General features: G+C 42.5%; 2 protein-coding genes across 2 annotated transcripts in view; one reads left to right on the plus strand and one right to left on the minus strand.

The window, feature by feature from the left end:
• The first annotated feature begins 1,145 nt into the window (after positions 1–1,145).
• Positions 1,146–2,389, plus strand: ss18l2 (ss18, like 2). Its single transcript, XM_083917339.1, has 4 exons — positions 1,146–1,279; positions 1,561–1,637; positions 1,727–1,811; positions 1,915–2,389. Exons 1-4 carry the CDS (start codon positions 1,211–1,213, stop codon positions 1,972–1,974), a joined length of 291 nt encoding a protein of 96 aa, XP_083773465.1. The 5' UTR covers positions 1,146–1,210; the 3' UTR covers positions 1,975–2,389.
• A 285-nt stretch (positions 2,390–2,674) lies between these two features.
• The window catches only part of garre1 (granule associated Rac and RHOG effector 1), a 32,490-nt gene continuing 21,127 nt past the window's right edge, over positions 2,675–14,037 (minus strand). Inside the window, exons 7-14 of the mRNA XM_083913881.1 lie at positions 13,531–13,689; positions 11,522–11,619; positions 10,339–10,464; positions 7,612–8,714; positions 6,647–6,812; positions 5,565–5,702; positions 5,286–5,361; positions 2,675–4,686 (exon numbers count right to left, since the gene is read on the minus strand). Of these exons, the coding sequence (XP_083770007.1) occupies positions 4,300–4,686; positions 5,286–5,361; positions 5,565–5,702; positions 6,647–6,812; positions 7,612–8,714; positions 10,339–10,464; positions 11,522–11,619; positions 13,531–13,689 (2,253 nt within the window). The 3' untranslated portion in view covers positions 2,675–4,299. The remainder of the gene's footprint in view (positions 4,687–5,285; positions 5,362–5,564; positions 5,703–6,646; positions 6,813–7,611; positions 8,715–10,338; positions 10,465–11,521; positions 11,620–13,530; positions 13,690–14,037) is intronic.

A 14,037-nucleotide genomic window follows, 5' to 3' on the forward strand; every position in this document is an offset into this window, starting at 1 on the left:
AAGCTTATCATGGCTGCATTTACACATGCTGTTTTTCCCAATAACAGGGACTCTTATCAAATGACATTTCTGTAAATAAAGGGAGAAGAACAGAACTGAAGTGTTAGCAGAAACACCTCAGTAATTCAATCACTGTTTACTCACTGGGACTGCGGGCTAAAACGGTTTCTGTGAGTGAATTCTTCCCAGATCATATGAGGGGTTACAGCTTTGTCTGTTTGGATCTTTTGGCCTGAGGGTGGCACAAGAGGACAGTTCAGGGAGTGGTCGAATGCAAAAGGTTATCCTCCTGGGACAGGATGTACTGCTTAATTGAAGTATTTCTAGAGTATATGTACAATGTTGGCCCACATCTGCAGACAATGAACAGAGTAAAGATGGGTCACTTTGGGGTGGGTTGAATAAAATATTCACATTATGAAAAACTTCCATCAAATCAAAATTTCACCATTTTAACATGGGATTAATCATGGCCAGTGGTGGATTGTAACTTAGCCTACTTTCAGAGGTAGACTTACTTTAAAAATAAAAATGTTTGCATGCAAAACATACAATAGTATGATATTTTGTCAAAAATTGAAGTACCCAAGTACAGCTGAATTGATCGATCAAAACTAATTATTTGGGAACTATTTGATAAGTCATTTTTCATGCACCTTTAGTGGGTCAGCCTCATACATGTGGGGATTTGCTGCTTTTCTTTTTTTAATTGCTCTAATCATTTCAATTGAGTTTTAATCATTTGGAATTGTGGACTATAGGCTGGACAAAATGAGCTTTGTGAAGAGGTCACTTCCGAATTTTTACGAACCCAACAAGCGATCGGTTATGGATAAAATAATCAACCCCTTCATCCATAATGCAAATATTTATACAATAGAGCAGTTAAAAAGCAGCCCCACATTCACCAAAACAGTAAACTCTTGCTTTAACATGAATGCACCAGTAAATATAATATACTTATATAATATCTAATCGTACAAAGTCACAGGGGACATTTGTCTACATTGAGTGATTTTAGTTTTAATGATTTAGTTCAGGGCTGGCAGACTGAAGCTCTCCAGAAGATGGCGGCAGCACAACAAAGATGGCACCGCCGCCGATCCATACAGCCGAAGAAGAAGACGACGAGGAAACCAGAAGAAGAAGAAGAAGAAGAAGCGGCTCGTTACAAACAAACAAGTGGCAAACCAACAGCGACTACACAAACATGTCGATTGTCTTTGTGCCAAAGAAACTACGAGGAAAGGCGAAAATTAACCAAGAAACAATACAGAGGGTACGACACCAGTGAACGATATTTCACTGTTAGCTTATGTCCCCGTACTTGAACCTTTGGTGCGAGCTGTAGCAGTTAGCCGCTAGCTTGTTAAGTTCATCTGTTTATCCACGCTTTGTTCACACTCACTTAGACTTACCGCAACATTCATTTAGTGTCTTACTTTGTGAACGTGTTGGGTGTCGCTCACATTGGTTTTACTGTTGCTAAAATCAAGATATTAGCCACGCCAATGTGTGTTATCTAGTTACGTTGGTTCGTCCTTGTGTTTTCTCTCGCAGTTACTGGATGAAAACGACCAGTTGATTCGGTGCATCGCTGAATACATGCAGAAAGGACGAGCAGTGGAGTGTGTTCAGTAGGTCAAAATAAGCCCGGCTCGCTGTCAATGCCTAATGAATACCTAAGTGGTTAGCACAGTCCTGCAGCGTGTTTCTTTTCCAACAGATACCAACAGATCCTGCACCGCAACATCGTCTATTTGGCAACCATAGCAGATGCCAGCCCAGACATCATGCCCACCCCCTCAAATGTAAAGACAAACCATACAACTCACGAGTCAATACTGCAGGAATGAAAACATGGAAGTGTTTCGTTGATCAGTCCTTATACTCTGTTATTGTTTCTGTTTCTAGTCTACAGCCAATGAAACCTCAGCCTCAACGACGACTGTGAATGGACACGGAGGGACATGAGGATGGCAGCGTCTGTCAGAGATACATTTATGATAACTTGTTTTGTTGCTGTACATCAGTGTTTTCCCACTTTCTTAAAAACCGACTATTGTACATGTAACTATTTTATTTATATTTTCAGTTACGTTACAAGGGCTTTCCTTTGATTTTTCCATACTAAAGGTTATATTAAATGTTTGAAGGATTGCATTTGATCTCAAGGATAGTGTAATGAAGAGCTGAATTTTCAATTTTAAAACACTTAGTTTCATATATTTCGGATGTCTTTGTTTTCCTGGAACAAACGGGTTAAATAACCAAATAATCACCAGCATTGTCTGGCGACCAAATTGTTTCTGGCTCACAATTTCACAATTGCGCATCCCTAATGTTATCCATACCAGGATCGCTAACGCTTCCGTTCAGTAATGCCATGTTGAAGGTCTAATACTTGGAAAGATTCTGTGAATTCAAAAAGTATTTTTTTTTAGTATGAATTGTACAATAAAGAATCTTTTCTATTTTATTTGTTGTCAGTTACCTGAATCACTCGGTTCAAAGATCACATTGTATCAGGGCACATGATGTTAAACACATGAAATGTTTCCAGAAGAAGCTCAGGACAGTTTAAAGATTCAGGGGGAGAAGCAAGTGTCTACTCAGCAGAAAAACTACAAAGACAGCATTTCCAATTGCTAGTCATTTTTATTCATTTTTTGCATTGCTGGTACACTTGGAAAGATTCAGTTGCCAGCTCAAGAGAACAATAAGCAACATAAGCCAAGCAGTCCCCTTCATATCTTCTATCAGGGCAACATGTTTTTATTATATTTTTGTCTTTTTTGTAGAAGCCACTAGTAAACCATTTGACACAGCTGAGAAGCTAACAGTTAGAGTCCAAGGTCTGTAATGATGTCTTTAAAAAAAGGCTGCAACAGTTAGGGAGATAACACAGACAAAAAGCAACAAACCCTATATCTTGATTGTGCAAAGCACATTAACTATAAAAAGATATATATTTATATGTATATACAGCAAACAATTCTCTGTAAACATGTTAAGTATGTTAGTTTTCTGAAAACATGGTGTCATTTCATAAATACAGGCAACATTGGCATCTGCAAACATCACAAAAAGATAACATTCTGGGCTTTTAAATGCAGCCCATTGCCATAGAAACCGAAGAAACGAGGGCTCCAAAACACCCTCATCACACAATGTTTTAGTGTTTAGCATGGCATATTTGGTAACTTTTATAGATAGATGGTGTAGTTCAACTCTGTAGGAAAAAATGTGCTTTTTCACATATTGGGAGATGGAAAATAATGTTTTATGTAATATGCCTACAAGAATACTAACATACAGTAATGGTATAACATGTAAGAAAATACAAAAATAAGATTAATACTGTCAATAATTGTACAAGAAAAATATTGTGTTATTAAACAGAAGAAAAGTTAGGTGTATGGGAGTTAGTGTCAATCAGGAGCAAACAACTGCCAATTAGAGAGGAGGAAATGAATGCGCTTGTGAGTGAGTGTGAAGATGTTCCCTAAGGCTCTCATCCAATAGGGTGTGCAACTTCACTGTTTATCAATAATCTCTTATCTCTTCAGCACCATTCATCTTCTGAACAACGCTTTGGTTGGGAATAATATTCTGCAAGTGCTATCAATACCAACATGGCACATAGTTACTGCTATAATCCTTAACTCTGGTCAGTTGTTGAAAAAGTAGTGTATTTCTGTCAAATCACACCTCTGCAGTGACTTACTATATTTATGCTGAGCCTGCTCAAAGCCTCTTAATAAAAAGAACTAAATATTCATATTTCAACTTCAGTATTTTACAAGCTATGAAACAGTAGATAGTAGCTGTATTCTGAGTCATCTTGTGTGAGATTTGGCAGTTACAGCTATGTAGACACAGTATATTTATTATGAGAGCATTTCAAGCCCCTGCCCCCTTGTAATCCCCTCATTTACACACGTCCAGCTGCACAAGCAAGTGGGTGACGGCCGTGCACGTCTCCAGCTCTTGTCTGAGGAGACGTCAGCTCGACAGACAGAGAAACGACCACTAAACTAACTGCCAGCATGACACATGCACCTGTCGTAGTTAAAAAACTTCAAAATCCTTTTCAAATGGGGATGTCTGACATGGAAAAATATAGATACAAAAATGTTGAGCCAGTGTGTATACTTAATTTAGCCTCTGAGGCTTTGAAATCTTCCAATTCAGTGGGTGTGGACTGTGATGGCAGCTCGGCCCACTCAGTGGCTCATCTAACAGAGCCACAAGCCCTTGGTGTCACTTCACCGCGGACTCGCTCCAACATGAGACTGATCAGTACTGGTGAAGGTAGGAGGGCCTGTGCTCATGTTTGAGGGGGAAGGATTTAAAGCCCTTGGTCATGGGTTTGTGTTGTTGCTGCTGTTGTTGCTGTTGTTGTTGTTGTTGTTGCTGCTGCTGCTGTTGCTGCTGCTGCTGTTGTTGTTGTTGTTGCTGCTGCTGCTGCTGGGTGAAGGAAAAACCAGAGGAGATGCCGGTGGAGGGGGAGCAGTCGCTGGCAGTGGACCACACTGGAGACTGCAGCATCTGCATGGAGTCGTTCCACTGGGAGGAAGGAGGGATGTTCATCTGGAACAAGGAAGAGCTGGGATTGGGCATGGTGTTGGTGTGGGTGGAGTGTTGCCATGGCGCTTTGGGAGGCCAGGTTTTAGTTTTGCTGTCCTGTGGAACACAGTGGATGGCAATCAGCAAAGTTGGAAAGGCCTATAACCAACTAACCAACCCCTTTAATCCCAATTTGCAATGCCCAACAATTTCTAAGCACTGTTCTAACTTACAGGTGTCGCTCGGTGCCACATTGTTTCATTGTTCTGAGTGGTTGCAGGTCTATCTAATTGCGTCCAGAGACTTTTTGGTCTGCACTGCTGGTAACGCGTCTTGGAAATCGTAAATTAACTGAGAGGTTCGGGGTTAATAAGCATTCGCAAATTAGTCTGGCGATGCCATGCTAGTGTGGGTGTGTACACTTGGTCAAATGTGCTTGGTCCACTAGCACTTTTCTTTAGCATTTCAAACTGCTCCTCAGCTGAGACACTTGAAGTATAGGTTGGGTCAAACAAATGTAAACAAAGATTTTGGTTTCTTTTTTTTCAGTAAAACAACCATCATAACTATAAAAGGCATAAACCATAACGTTCAAGACAACTCAGAAATTCCTTGAGACAACCAGCGATATTCAAACAAAATAAAATATCATTTGAAAAAATGTTTTCCCAAAAGTCCCAAAGTAAGCTCCATGCACAGGGCTCTCAATACTTTACCTGGTTATCATCGCCCATGTGATGGAGCGGTGGTGAGGGCAGGGTGCACACCTCCGGCTCACCACAGCTGTGTTTTCTGTCAACACAGAAATTTACATTGAACTTTTATAAGCAGTCACAAACTGTACATTTTTCACAGTAGAGCTGGCACATCCTCTTCTATACATAACTTTAAACAAGTGTGCAGTTTGTAAAAGATCACCATTTACTTTTGTGGACATCGTATCTGACTGAAGATGACGAGACAAATCCAAGCCAGGGGATGAGCTCGGGGCTTACCTCCTTTGTTTAACTGCAGCGACAAGGTCCGGCCCAGAAAACATGGAGAACAGACTGTCACCATTGGCTGAAGACGTCTCGTCGCTGGAGCTGGCCGAGTCCCCCTGATTGGCTGACCAGCTGCTGTTCACGGCCTCCCTGAGGACACGACCAGAGGAGGTGTCAGCACCGTTACCATTACACTCAACAATGTGATATTTGATGTCTACACACACAATTCACATATTTTAAGAAAACTCTGTAATGTATGAAATTGTGAAATTTCTCATCTTTGTGTTTTGGTGATTTGTAGGGTTAAAAGACAACTAGGTATCTCTAATGAGTGGGATATAATTGGTTTCTACACGATGTCTTGGTGCTATTTCATGACAAGCGCTGTGTCAGTGGGTAAAAAGCAAATTCCTACAACATTTTTGCCCAGAGTTTACAAGTGACACACTCCCTGTTTACATCGGCCTACTTGGATTAGTCTCAAAGCAGGATAGCGTTGTCTCACACTAGTGGGCTGAAATAAATGTCAACAGTCATGATTTACGTGTTGAATGCCTCACATATCTAGAGTATGTGCTACATTAATAATTTAAAAACAAGACTCTTTAAATAACCGTCCAACAATTCAGCACTATACTGCTGCCCGGGACAAATCCTGAAACCTGGCTTTATACGTTTATCTGTACGCGTATATATATATATATATATATATATACACACACATATATATGTATGTATGTATGTATGTGTGTGTGTGTGTGTGTATGTGTGTATGTGTGTGCGTGTGTGCGTGTGTGCGTGTGTGCGTGTGTGCGTGTGTGCGTGTGTGCGTGTGTGCGTGTGTGCGTGCGTGCGTGCGTGCGTGCGTGCGTCATCCTATTACAAGACCAGATTTACTCATAACACATTGTGGGTGTCATCTAACTTTTGTCCATGGCAACATGATGCTGTGTACCAGTAATCAGTTTGAGGTTAATTCCATCGTTTTCTTACTTTTCTTTCCATGCTCATGTTAAAATGTCCGTTTGTCTGATCTTAACATTACTTTCCCCCCATTTATTGCAGTGGATCGGTGACACAGCGATACCTACCCTTCACTGTAGTACTCTGGGTGAGACCAGGTCCTGTGTTGTTCTTCAGGCATTGGCCAGTTGCTGCGTGTGTTGCTGGGGCGACGGATGTGCTGCACCTGCCGTTTCTGCTGCATGGCCTGACTGACGCCGGCAACGTAACGTGCAAACTCTGGATCGGAGCCAACTGCGTGTGGAAAGGGAGGATAAACGTAACTATGAGTTTCTGACAGCCTCAGCTTTTCTCTTTTGCTCTCTGGAGCTCAATCCATTTAGCCAGACTGTCTACCATAGCAGAAAAATCACAATAGCTGTAAGTCAACTCCGCACAAAAGGCCTTGACTGCAATCAAAAGAGTCTGCTTCACTGTAAAAATAGCAACTGAGACAGGCTAAACTCAGCATAAATTGTCAACTTGAAGGGGGAAAACAGCTGCTCACACTCTGTCTGACCTACATTGATTATGTTACTCTATCAGGGTCTAACAATGTCTGAAATCTGCTTTAATGGTTACAAGAAGGTATATAAATAGTATTAAATATAGTATTTTTCTGAAAGCACAGCGGAACCAGCAATCCAGCAGCCAACCACCAGACAGCTGGCTAGTTAGCAAGCTTGTCAACTCCACCAGGTCCCCACGCCACACCGGTCACAGAAAACGAGCTGAACAAAGTTATCACTCATATGGCAAAAGCAATGTGTTGCTGAAGCATTAAGTTGTTAAATTATTACTAATTTAGCGGCTGGCTATCCTAACATCACTACTCAACTGCTCGTTTTGCACTCTACCGCAAAACCTCACCTCTGTGACTTGCAGCAAAGCTTATAAGCAAGTTCATATGCGTCTTAGCCTGTTGCTTGGCAACGGTACACATAAAAATGAACACCAGTCTCACCATTCTGTTCTGTTGATTTGAATGGGAATGCCGTTTAGTTTTATTTCTCAGTACAACTCATGGACATATAAAAAAGGAGGTGGATCTCACCTGCTGGGTCGAAGGGCAGTGTGTCTCCCAGGACTCCAAACACTCCTTCACTCTGGTCCCTGTTGGGCCAAGTGTTGTTGCGGGGCCCCTGCGGCTTTTGACCCAGCATCTCTGACATGACGCTGTCCATGTAGGTGCTGACCAGACCCAAACTGTACAGATCTGAGCTCAGATCTGGCAGACCAGGAGAGCCCCATTGCCCGATTGGACCCAGGGGTGACAGCCCCGCTGGGGGGCCTTGCGGTGGAGGCTGTTGGCTGGAGGTTCCGAGCCACTTGCTTGCTACTCTTTGCTGTGACAGGACCTGGGGTGGGGTCGGCTGAGGAGGAAGCTGAGGAGGAGGTGGCTGCTGCTGACTGATGGGCTGCAGGAGGTGCTGGTAGTACTGCAGGGCCTGTGGGGAGGGCTGTTGAGGTGGCGGAGGGGGCTGCTGCTGCTGGGGCTGTTGTTGCGGAGGAGGTGGCTGTGGTTGTGGTTGAGGCTGCTGCTTCTGCACTGATGGTGGAGGTTGGGGCTGAGGCTGGGGCAGGGTCTGAGCTTGGGACTGTAGGGCACTGTGAGACATAGCTTGTGACGCTGGCTGCAGTCCACTCGGGGGCTTCAGCTCAGCAGGGTTTGCAGATGCCACTGAGTTCCTCCTCTTGACCAGGGGCGAAGCCTGCTGGGATTTTCCCATGTTGAATCCTGAGAGAAAGTCAATGACATCCTGCATCTCTTGGTCAGTGGGCAGGTTCATCCCCTGGTCCTCGGACACTAGGCCGTTGGCCAGCTGGCTTTGCTGGCTAGAGTCTGCGGTGCAGGACAGGCTGCTCATCTGCAGGATGCTCTGTAGCCTGCCATCGCTGTGGCCCAGGCTTTTCGCCTTATCCTCAGAGCTACTGGTTGTTAGCATGCTGCGGGATGGGGTACTAGGGATGGAGTAACTGCCCCCACTATTAGAGCTGGATGACACCTTCCTGGTGAACTTGGAAGTGAGCTTGGATATTGTCTTGGGCAATCCACTTGACGTCTTGGAGGTGGTGCCCAGAGGCAGGTCTGCATGGCCACTATAGTCTGGGCTCTCCCGCTGCAGCTGTATCTGAATAGTGGGCAAGACTTGCTCTCTTTAAGAGGGAAGAGAAAGACAAGTAGTTAGTTATTTATTACTAAAAAGTATTTTATAAAGTCATCTTAATTCACTTGACTACGGATGCTTGCACATCTGTTGTTTGGTTCATTTGGTTGAGAGACCAAGAGGGGTAAAATGATAAATGGTTGCATTTTAGTTCTGGACTGGTAGTTGTTCACACTGACCTTTCTATAAACAAACCAAAAGAAGTAAACATAAAGTTATACAGACTGACTGGTGACTCTGTAATTTGACAGTTTGGCGATTGTCTTCTTGCGTCATCAGGACCCACACGGGGCAATTAATGGTTGAATATGTAGAATTTTTATTAAAAGCTATATAATTGTTTTTTAAAGATACACCCACGGAACATTTTGAGGGGTACAGAATGAAAGTATTGCTTTTCGATAAAAAAAAAATATTGGTCTCTTTAGAATTAATATTTAAAAATGTTTTTGACTGGTTTGACAAAGACTTTCTGTCATGTTCAGTTTACATTGTACCAGCCAATAGCGGCCGGCATTGCTGGTTGCCATGGTTGTCTGTTGTTCGAAACAGCGACTGTAGACTGGCACTGGTTGAAATGGAGTTTGCCAATCCTGCAGCGACTGACCGGAGACGGGCAAAAACCAGAGTCAATATAAGGCCAAGCATTAACTCGATGGAAGAGTTCAACAGCATTAAAACGATTTGCTGCAGGGGATGGATTCAAACAGGCTCAAACCGACTCTGATCTCCTGTAGGCTACTGGTCAACAAACCTGACAACCGGATTTACAGAATTATTTTTTGTTTATACAACTAGGATCTTGAGACACTAGATGGCGGTGTTCTGCTCATTCTCCATATTCAACCTTTAAATTCCGGTGTCTACAGAAGTTTATGCAGCACCTCCATGCTTTTAATGTGTATATTTATACACTCTGGTGTCACAAAGAGCTTGCAAAGAAACAACTGATCATATAAGCCTTATAATAATATAAGCCACGATTATGAGACTTCAAATTGAACTGCATGTTATGAAACAACTAAAAGGCAGAAACATAAGGGAAAAGAGGCATCTTGTACAGTATTACTCCAGGCTGTATTATTGTGGGATCACACACGTAAATGGACTAAATGAACTGTCAAAGTACACAGAGAGCCTTTGTCGGATTAATCTTGGAAATCCCCAGCACTTACATGCCGCTGACACGCATATATGTTACCATGGTTACCAAATGATTATCATAAATATATACATGGCTTATATAAATCAAATTAACTGATCACAGTCAGCAGATTGATATAACAGCAGTTTAGCGAAAATAAGGGACTGTTGGAGAATACGGTGGTTGGTCAATTTGTCTTCACACCACAAACGAACCGCACCAGAGTAAACTTGGAAAAAGTGGCAAGACTCTCTTTTCATGTGGTCTCTATCCACACCAGGCTTTCTATTGGCAGCTTTCACACCAGCCCAAATGAATTATACTAACTGAGCAAACGAACCAGGGTTCCTTTTAACTAAACCAAAGAGGTTACTTGTGACATCTCAACAAATGGTAAACACACCATCTGCACAGAAAGCTACCTGATAGAGCTGCTTGTTAGAAAATGTATTATTTAACATTCACTCACTTTCTCTCCTTCCACTTGTTGATGTCAAACACTGCTGTGTAGAGCACATCTACGAGACCAAGTGTCTTCTCCGGATCCAGGCTCCGCTGGAGCAAGGACATAGTGGCTGGGTCCTCCTTCAGACACCTGAAGGTGTACACACGCACACACGCACACATGCACAGCATGACGAGACAGGAACTACAAATCTGCACAATGTCTTGCACACAAAAGCCCAGGTGCATTTGCTACAGATATGAATACTTGACATTTGACAAGCTACTCTTTCAGTTCACAGACTGGTTTAGCGTCAAGTTTCCACATCTTGGAAATACATGTCCTTACCTGGATGCTCATTCAAACGTCTCACATTATCTAACCACAAATGACTTGAATGAGATTTTGAAGAGAAATACTTTCACTTTTCTCAAATAACACGGACGTTACTTTGTGCAAGATCTGCCAACATAACTGCTCCAAGAGAGTTGTCAGGTATAATAAAGCTCCTCACCATGAATGTGTATGTTACTGTAAAAATATGGCAATACTTAAAAAGACACGTTATAATTGTATCTATATTGATTTATATTTCCAATTGAATAAAATGTAGGTCTCAGCTGACAGTTTGACCTCGTCCAAACCACAATGGCATCTGGATTTTCTAATGTTAAAATCCACTCCTGTTACAGCTGTAAGACAGTCTTGAGCATTGACTGTAAATTTCAGCAGAGAGCTTTTAGCACGATGCTCCCACTTCACAAAAAATATTTCTATTTCAAGATGTGATAATGCCTGTGACTCGGTTTAATAATATGCCATTTTAGTACGGTTAATGCATATGTGTAACACCATATTACAAAGGTTGCTGAACAGCTTTGTGCACTCTACTATCTAAAAGTAGTATCAAATCTAGTATATTAACCAGCCTCCTCAGTGTGTCTGTGTCTCTCCTTCCATCTCTGTATGCATATGATTTACATATGTAAGTCGTCTGCTCACTTGACTACACTTACATTCTTCTGTGTGCACAAAACCACATGAGCAAATATTGATGCATGTAATTGTACCTGAACAACAATCCAACAATTTGAACTGTGACGAGGATAAAACTGCAGCTGTCACTAGTTGGAAGAAATGTCCACATAAAAATGTTTCACAGTTGGACATCTGCTCCTTTGAAAACAAAGACCTTTGATGAACTTACCATGTAGAGGGAACCTGGACCACCACCTTGGAACCCTCAAGAGTGATCTGTGGAGCATAGGCCTCCTTGTTCTCAATCTGAGCTGTATCAACAACCACCTGTTGGGACACAAAAACACACCTGCATGAGCATCTCCTCCTAGCAAAGCTTTTTTCAAAGCCATTTTATCTATCATCCAAAACAGAGCGTTTCAGACAGGGTGAAAATAGACAGAATGAGAAAAATAGTGTTTTTTTTAACATCAAAGCAAGTAAACCTAAAATATGAGTAAAAACATGGAAAAAGAGCATAATGTGTCCTTTTACAAAACCGAAGACAGACAGGTTTTACCCTCTACAGTATGTATGGTAAAATGGAGAAACATGGCCAGAGGTCAAAGACGTTTCATTGGTGTGTGTCTGGCATTCATTTCATATCACAGAGGTGTTCATTCAATCAATCAATCAATCAATCATACTTTATTTATCCCCAAGGGGAAATTCTTTTCAGTCAGCCAGTGACAGCAAACAGGCGAGCCTCCCTGCCGGCTGCTATCAAAATTTGTTTGAAAGTTCTTTGAAAGTGGCCTTGGCTCCTTGAGACCCACTCAGCTGGGTCACAAAGAGGGAGGGAAGGTGGGAGGAGTCTATTTCCTGTATTGCTGGAAGTGACCCTATTGTTATTAAAAACGCAGGTGCATCCTCGGAATCCCCGGGCTGCCCAAGTGAGAGGGCCGCGCATGCACGCAATCAGTCCGTCAGCCATACCGAAACACATACAACAAGGTTACTGGGGGCAAGAAATAGGAGGAAACGCACCAAAACAGACGAGGTGAACTTCCTCACTGGACTCGGAAAGCCATGACTAGTAGGGAAAGAGGAGTTGCTCGTGATAACGTAGCCAAGAACAACAGCAGAACAGATATGGTCGATTCTTACTGTGAGTGTTGCGTGGGAGTGTAAAAGAAAGAAAAGAGGGAGGAGAAGGACTGTGTGTCTGTGTGTGGAGGTATGACTAGTGCATGACAGTGAGCATGTGATTATATATATGCAAGCGTGGGGAAGACACTCTGTGTTCAAGTGTGTGTGTGTGTGTGTGTCTGTCTGTCTGTATCAATGGACGCTTCTGTGTGATCTATTTTGGGCTGAGTGGCTATAGGATCAGGTAAGGAGCTAATGCAAAGCGCTCATCCATCATCCAGGGATTGTTTTACAGTTAGCACAGGGCTGGATAGGAACACTCCCTCAGCTTGACACACAAAACAGGGCAGACCACACAGAGGAAATAAACACCGGAGCATAAACACAACGGTGTCGAGTCCTGCCGCTGACCCTCCCTCCCCGTGACTCTCTTTTTCAACAGGGGGGGGGGGCCTAGGCGAGCCCATCCTTCATCCAGATGCTACAGGAATGTATCTTCCCTTTTGTGTCTTTCTGGTGTTTGTTTACACCTCTCGGCTGCCTTGAAGCAAGCAGGCAGATCTCACCTCATCTCCATTACATTTCTGACAAACAATGGGATGCTAGCACAGACGTACAAAAGAGATTCAGTAACTTAAGCAAAGGTGTCAGTGAAGTACAACAGGCCCGTTCACGTCAGCGTTTCACCTCCTTTTTATCGCTGTGTAGTATCAACTACACTGTGGTGATGGATGTTAATAAGAAGAAAATACGGAATGAGGAGCCAAAAGAGAAATTTCTGTTTATCTTAGTATACCTTGCACAACAACAAAACTACTTTCTTATGAAACAACAGAGAATAACTGGCTTAGATTTCAATTTTGTGCCTTATGTCACCATCATGCCCACTTGAAGTTGTTCTTGTTACAGTCAAATTCTAAACTGTAATTGAAAAAATATTAAACATTCATTCATATCCAGCTAGTATAAAGGTGGTGCACTATATTTAAGATAAATATATTTCTATGATAACACAAATCAGAATAGAGATCCCTGACAAATTATCAGTAACAAACAATCAAGAACTACAGCTTTACTGTAGCAACAGCAGTCTTTAACATCTCTACTCACCAGACCAGCCTGGGCAAACAGCAGTTGGACAGCTGTCTTGCAGGCTCCTCTCCAACTGGATGGGCAGACTTGGTTGAGGACCTCGGTGACAGGAGAGTCATCCCTGGGGGTCACTCCGTTCTGGCCCAGCGCCTCCTTGATGAGCTGCAGCATCGTGTGCTGAGGAGACAAAACGCAGTGTGGCTATAATACTGTCGGCTGATGTTACACTACTGATAAGACGATATTGTTGGCCGATACTGTCCCATCACAGACATACCGGTATGTATCGTAACAGCATATGTGTTTTCTGACATGAAAACTTTTTTACAGAACATATAATGCAGAAAATGACGCTAGGGCTGATTTTGAAGTCACCATCTAATGGTCAGCAATTAACTGATACTGACAATCTTTTTTACTCATTTATTTTTATTCATTCTTTATTTTCTCAGTGTTCACTTCAAGAATTGGTTGTCAATTTAACATAGTGGTGAATATAGTAATGACTGTGTATGTTGTCTATTT

The sequence above is a fragment of the Echiichthys vipera genome (assembly GCF_963691815.1).
Source record: "Echiichthys vipera genome assembly, chromosome: 1".
Lineage (NCBI taxonomy): Eukaryota > Metazoa > Chordata > Actinopteri > Perciformes > Trachinidae > Echiichthys > Echiichthys vipera.

Bases quoted from the DNA above. Each gene is read 5' to 3' on its own strand.
- ss18l2 (XM_083917339.1), top strand. From the start codon at position 1,211: ATGTCGATTGTCTTTGTGCCAAAGAAACTACGAGGAAAGGCGAAAATT. The intron at 1,638-1,726 runs GTAGGTCAAAAT...CTTTTCCAACAG, and splicing joins CGAGCAGTGGAGTGTGTTCA to ATACCAACAGATCCTGCACC. The intron at 1,812-1,914 runs GTAAAGACAAAC...TTCTGTTTCTAG, and splicing joins TCATGCCCACCCCCTCAAAT to TCTACAGCCAATGAAACCTC.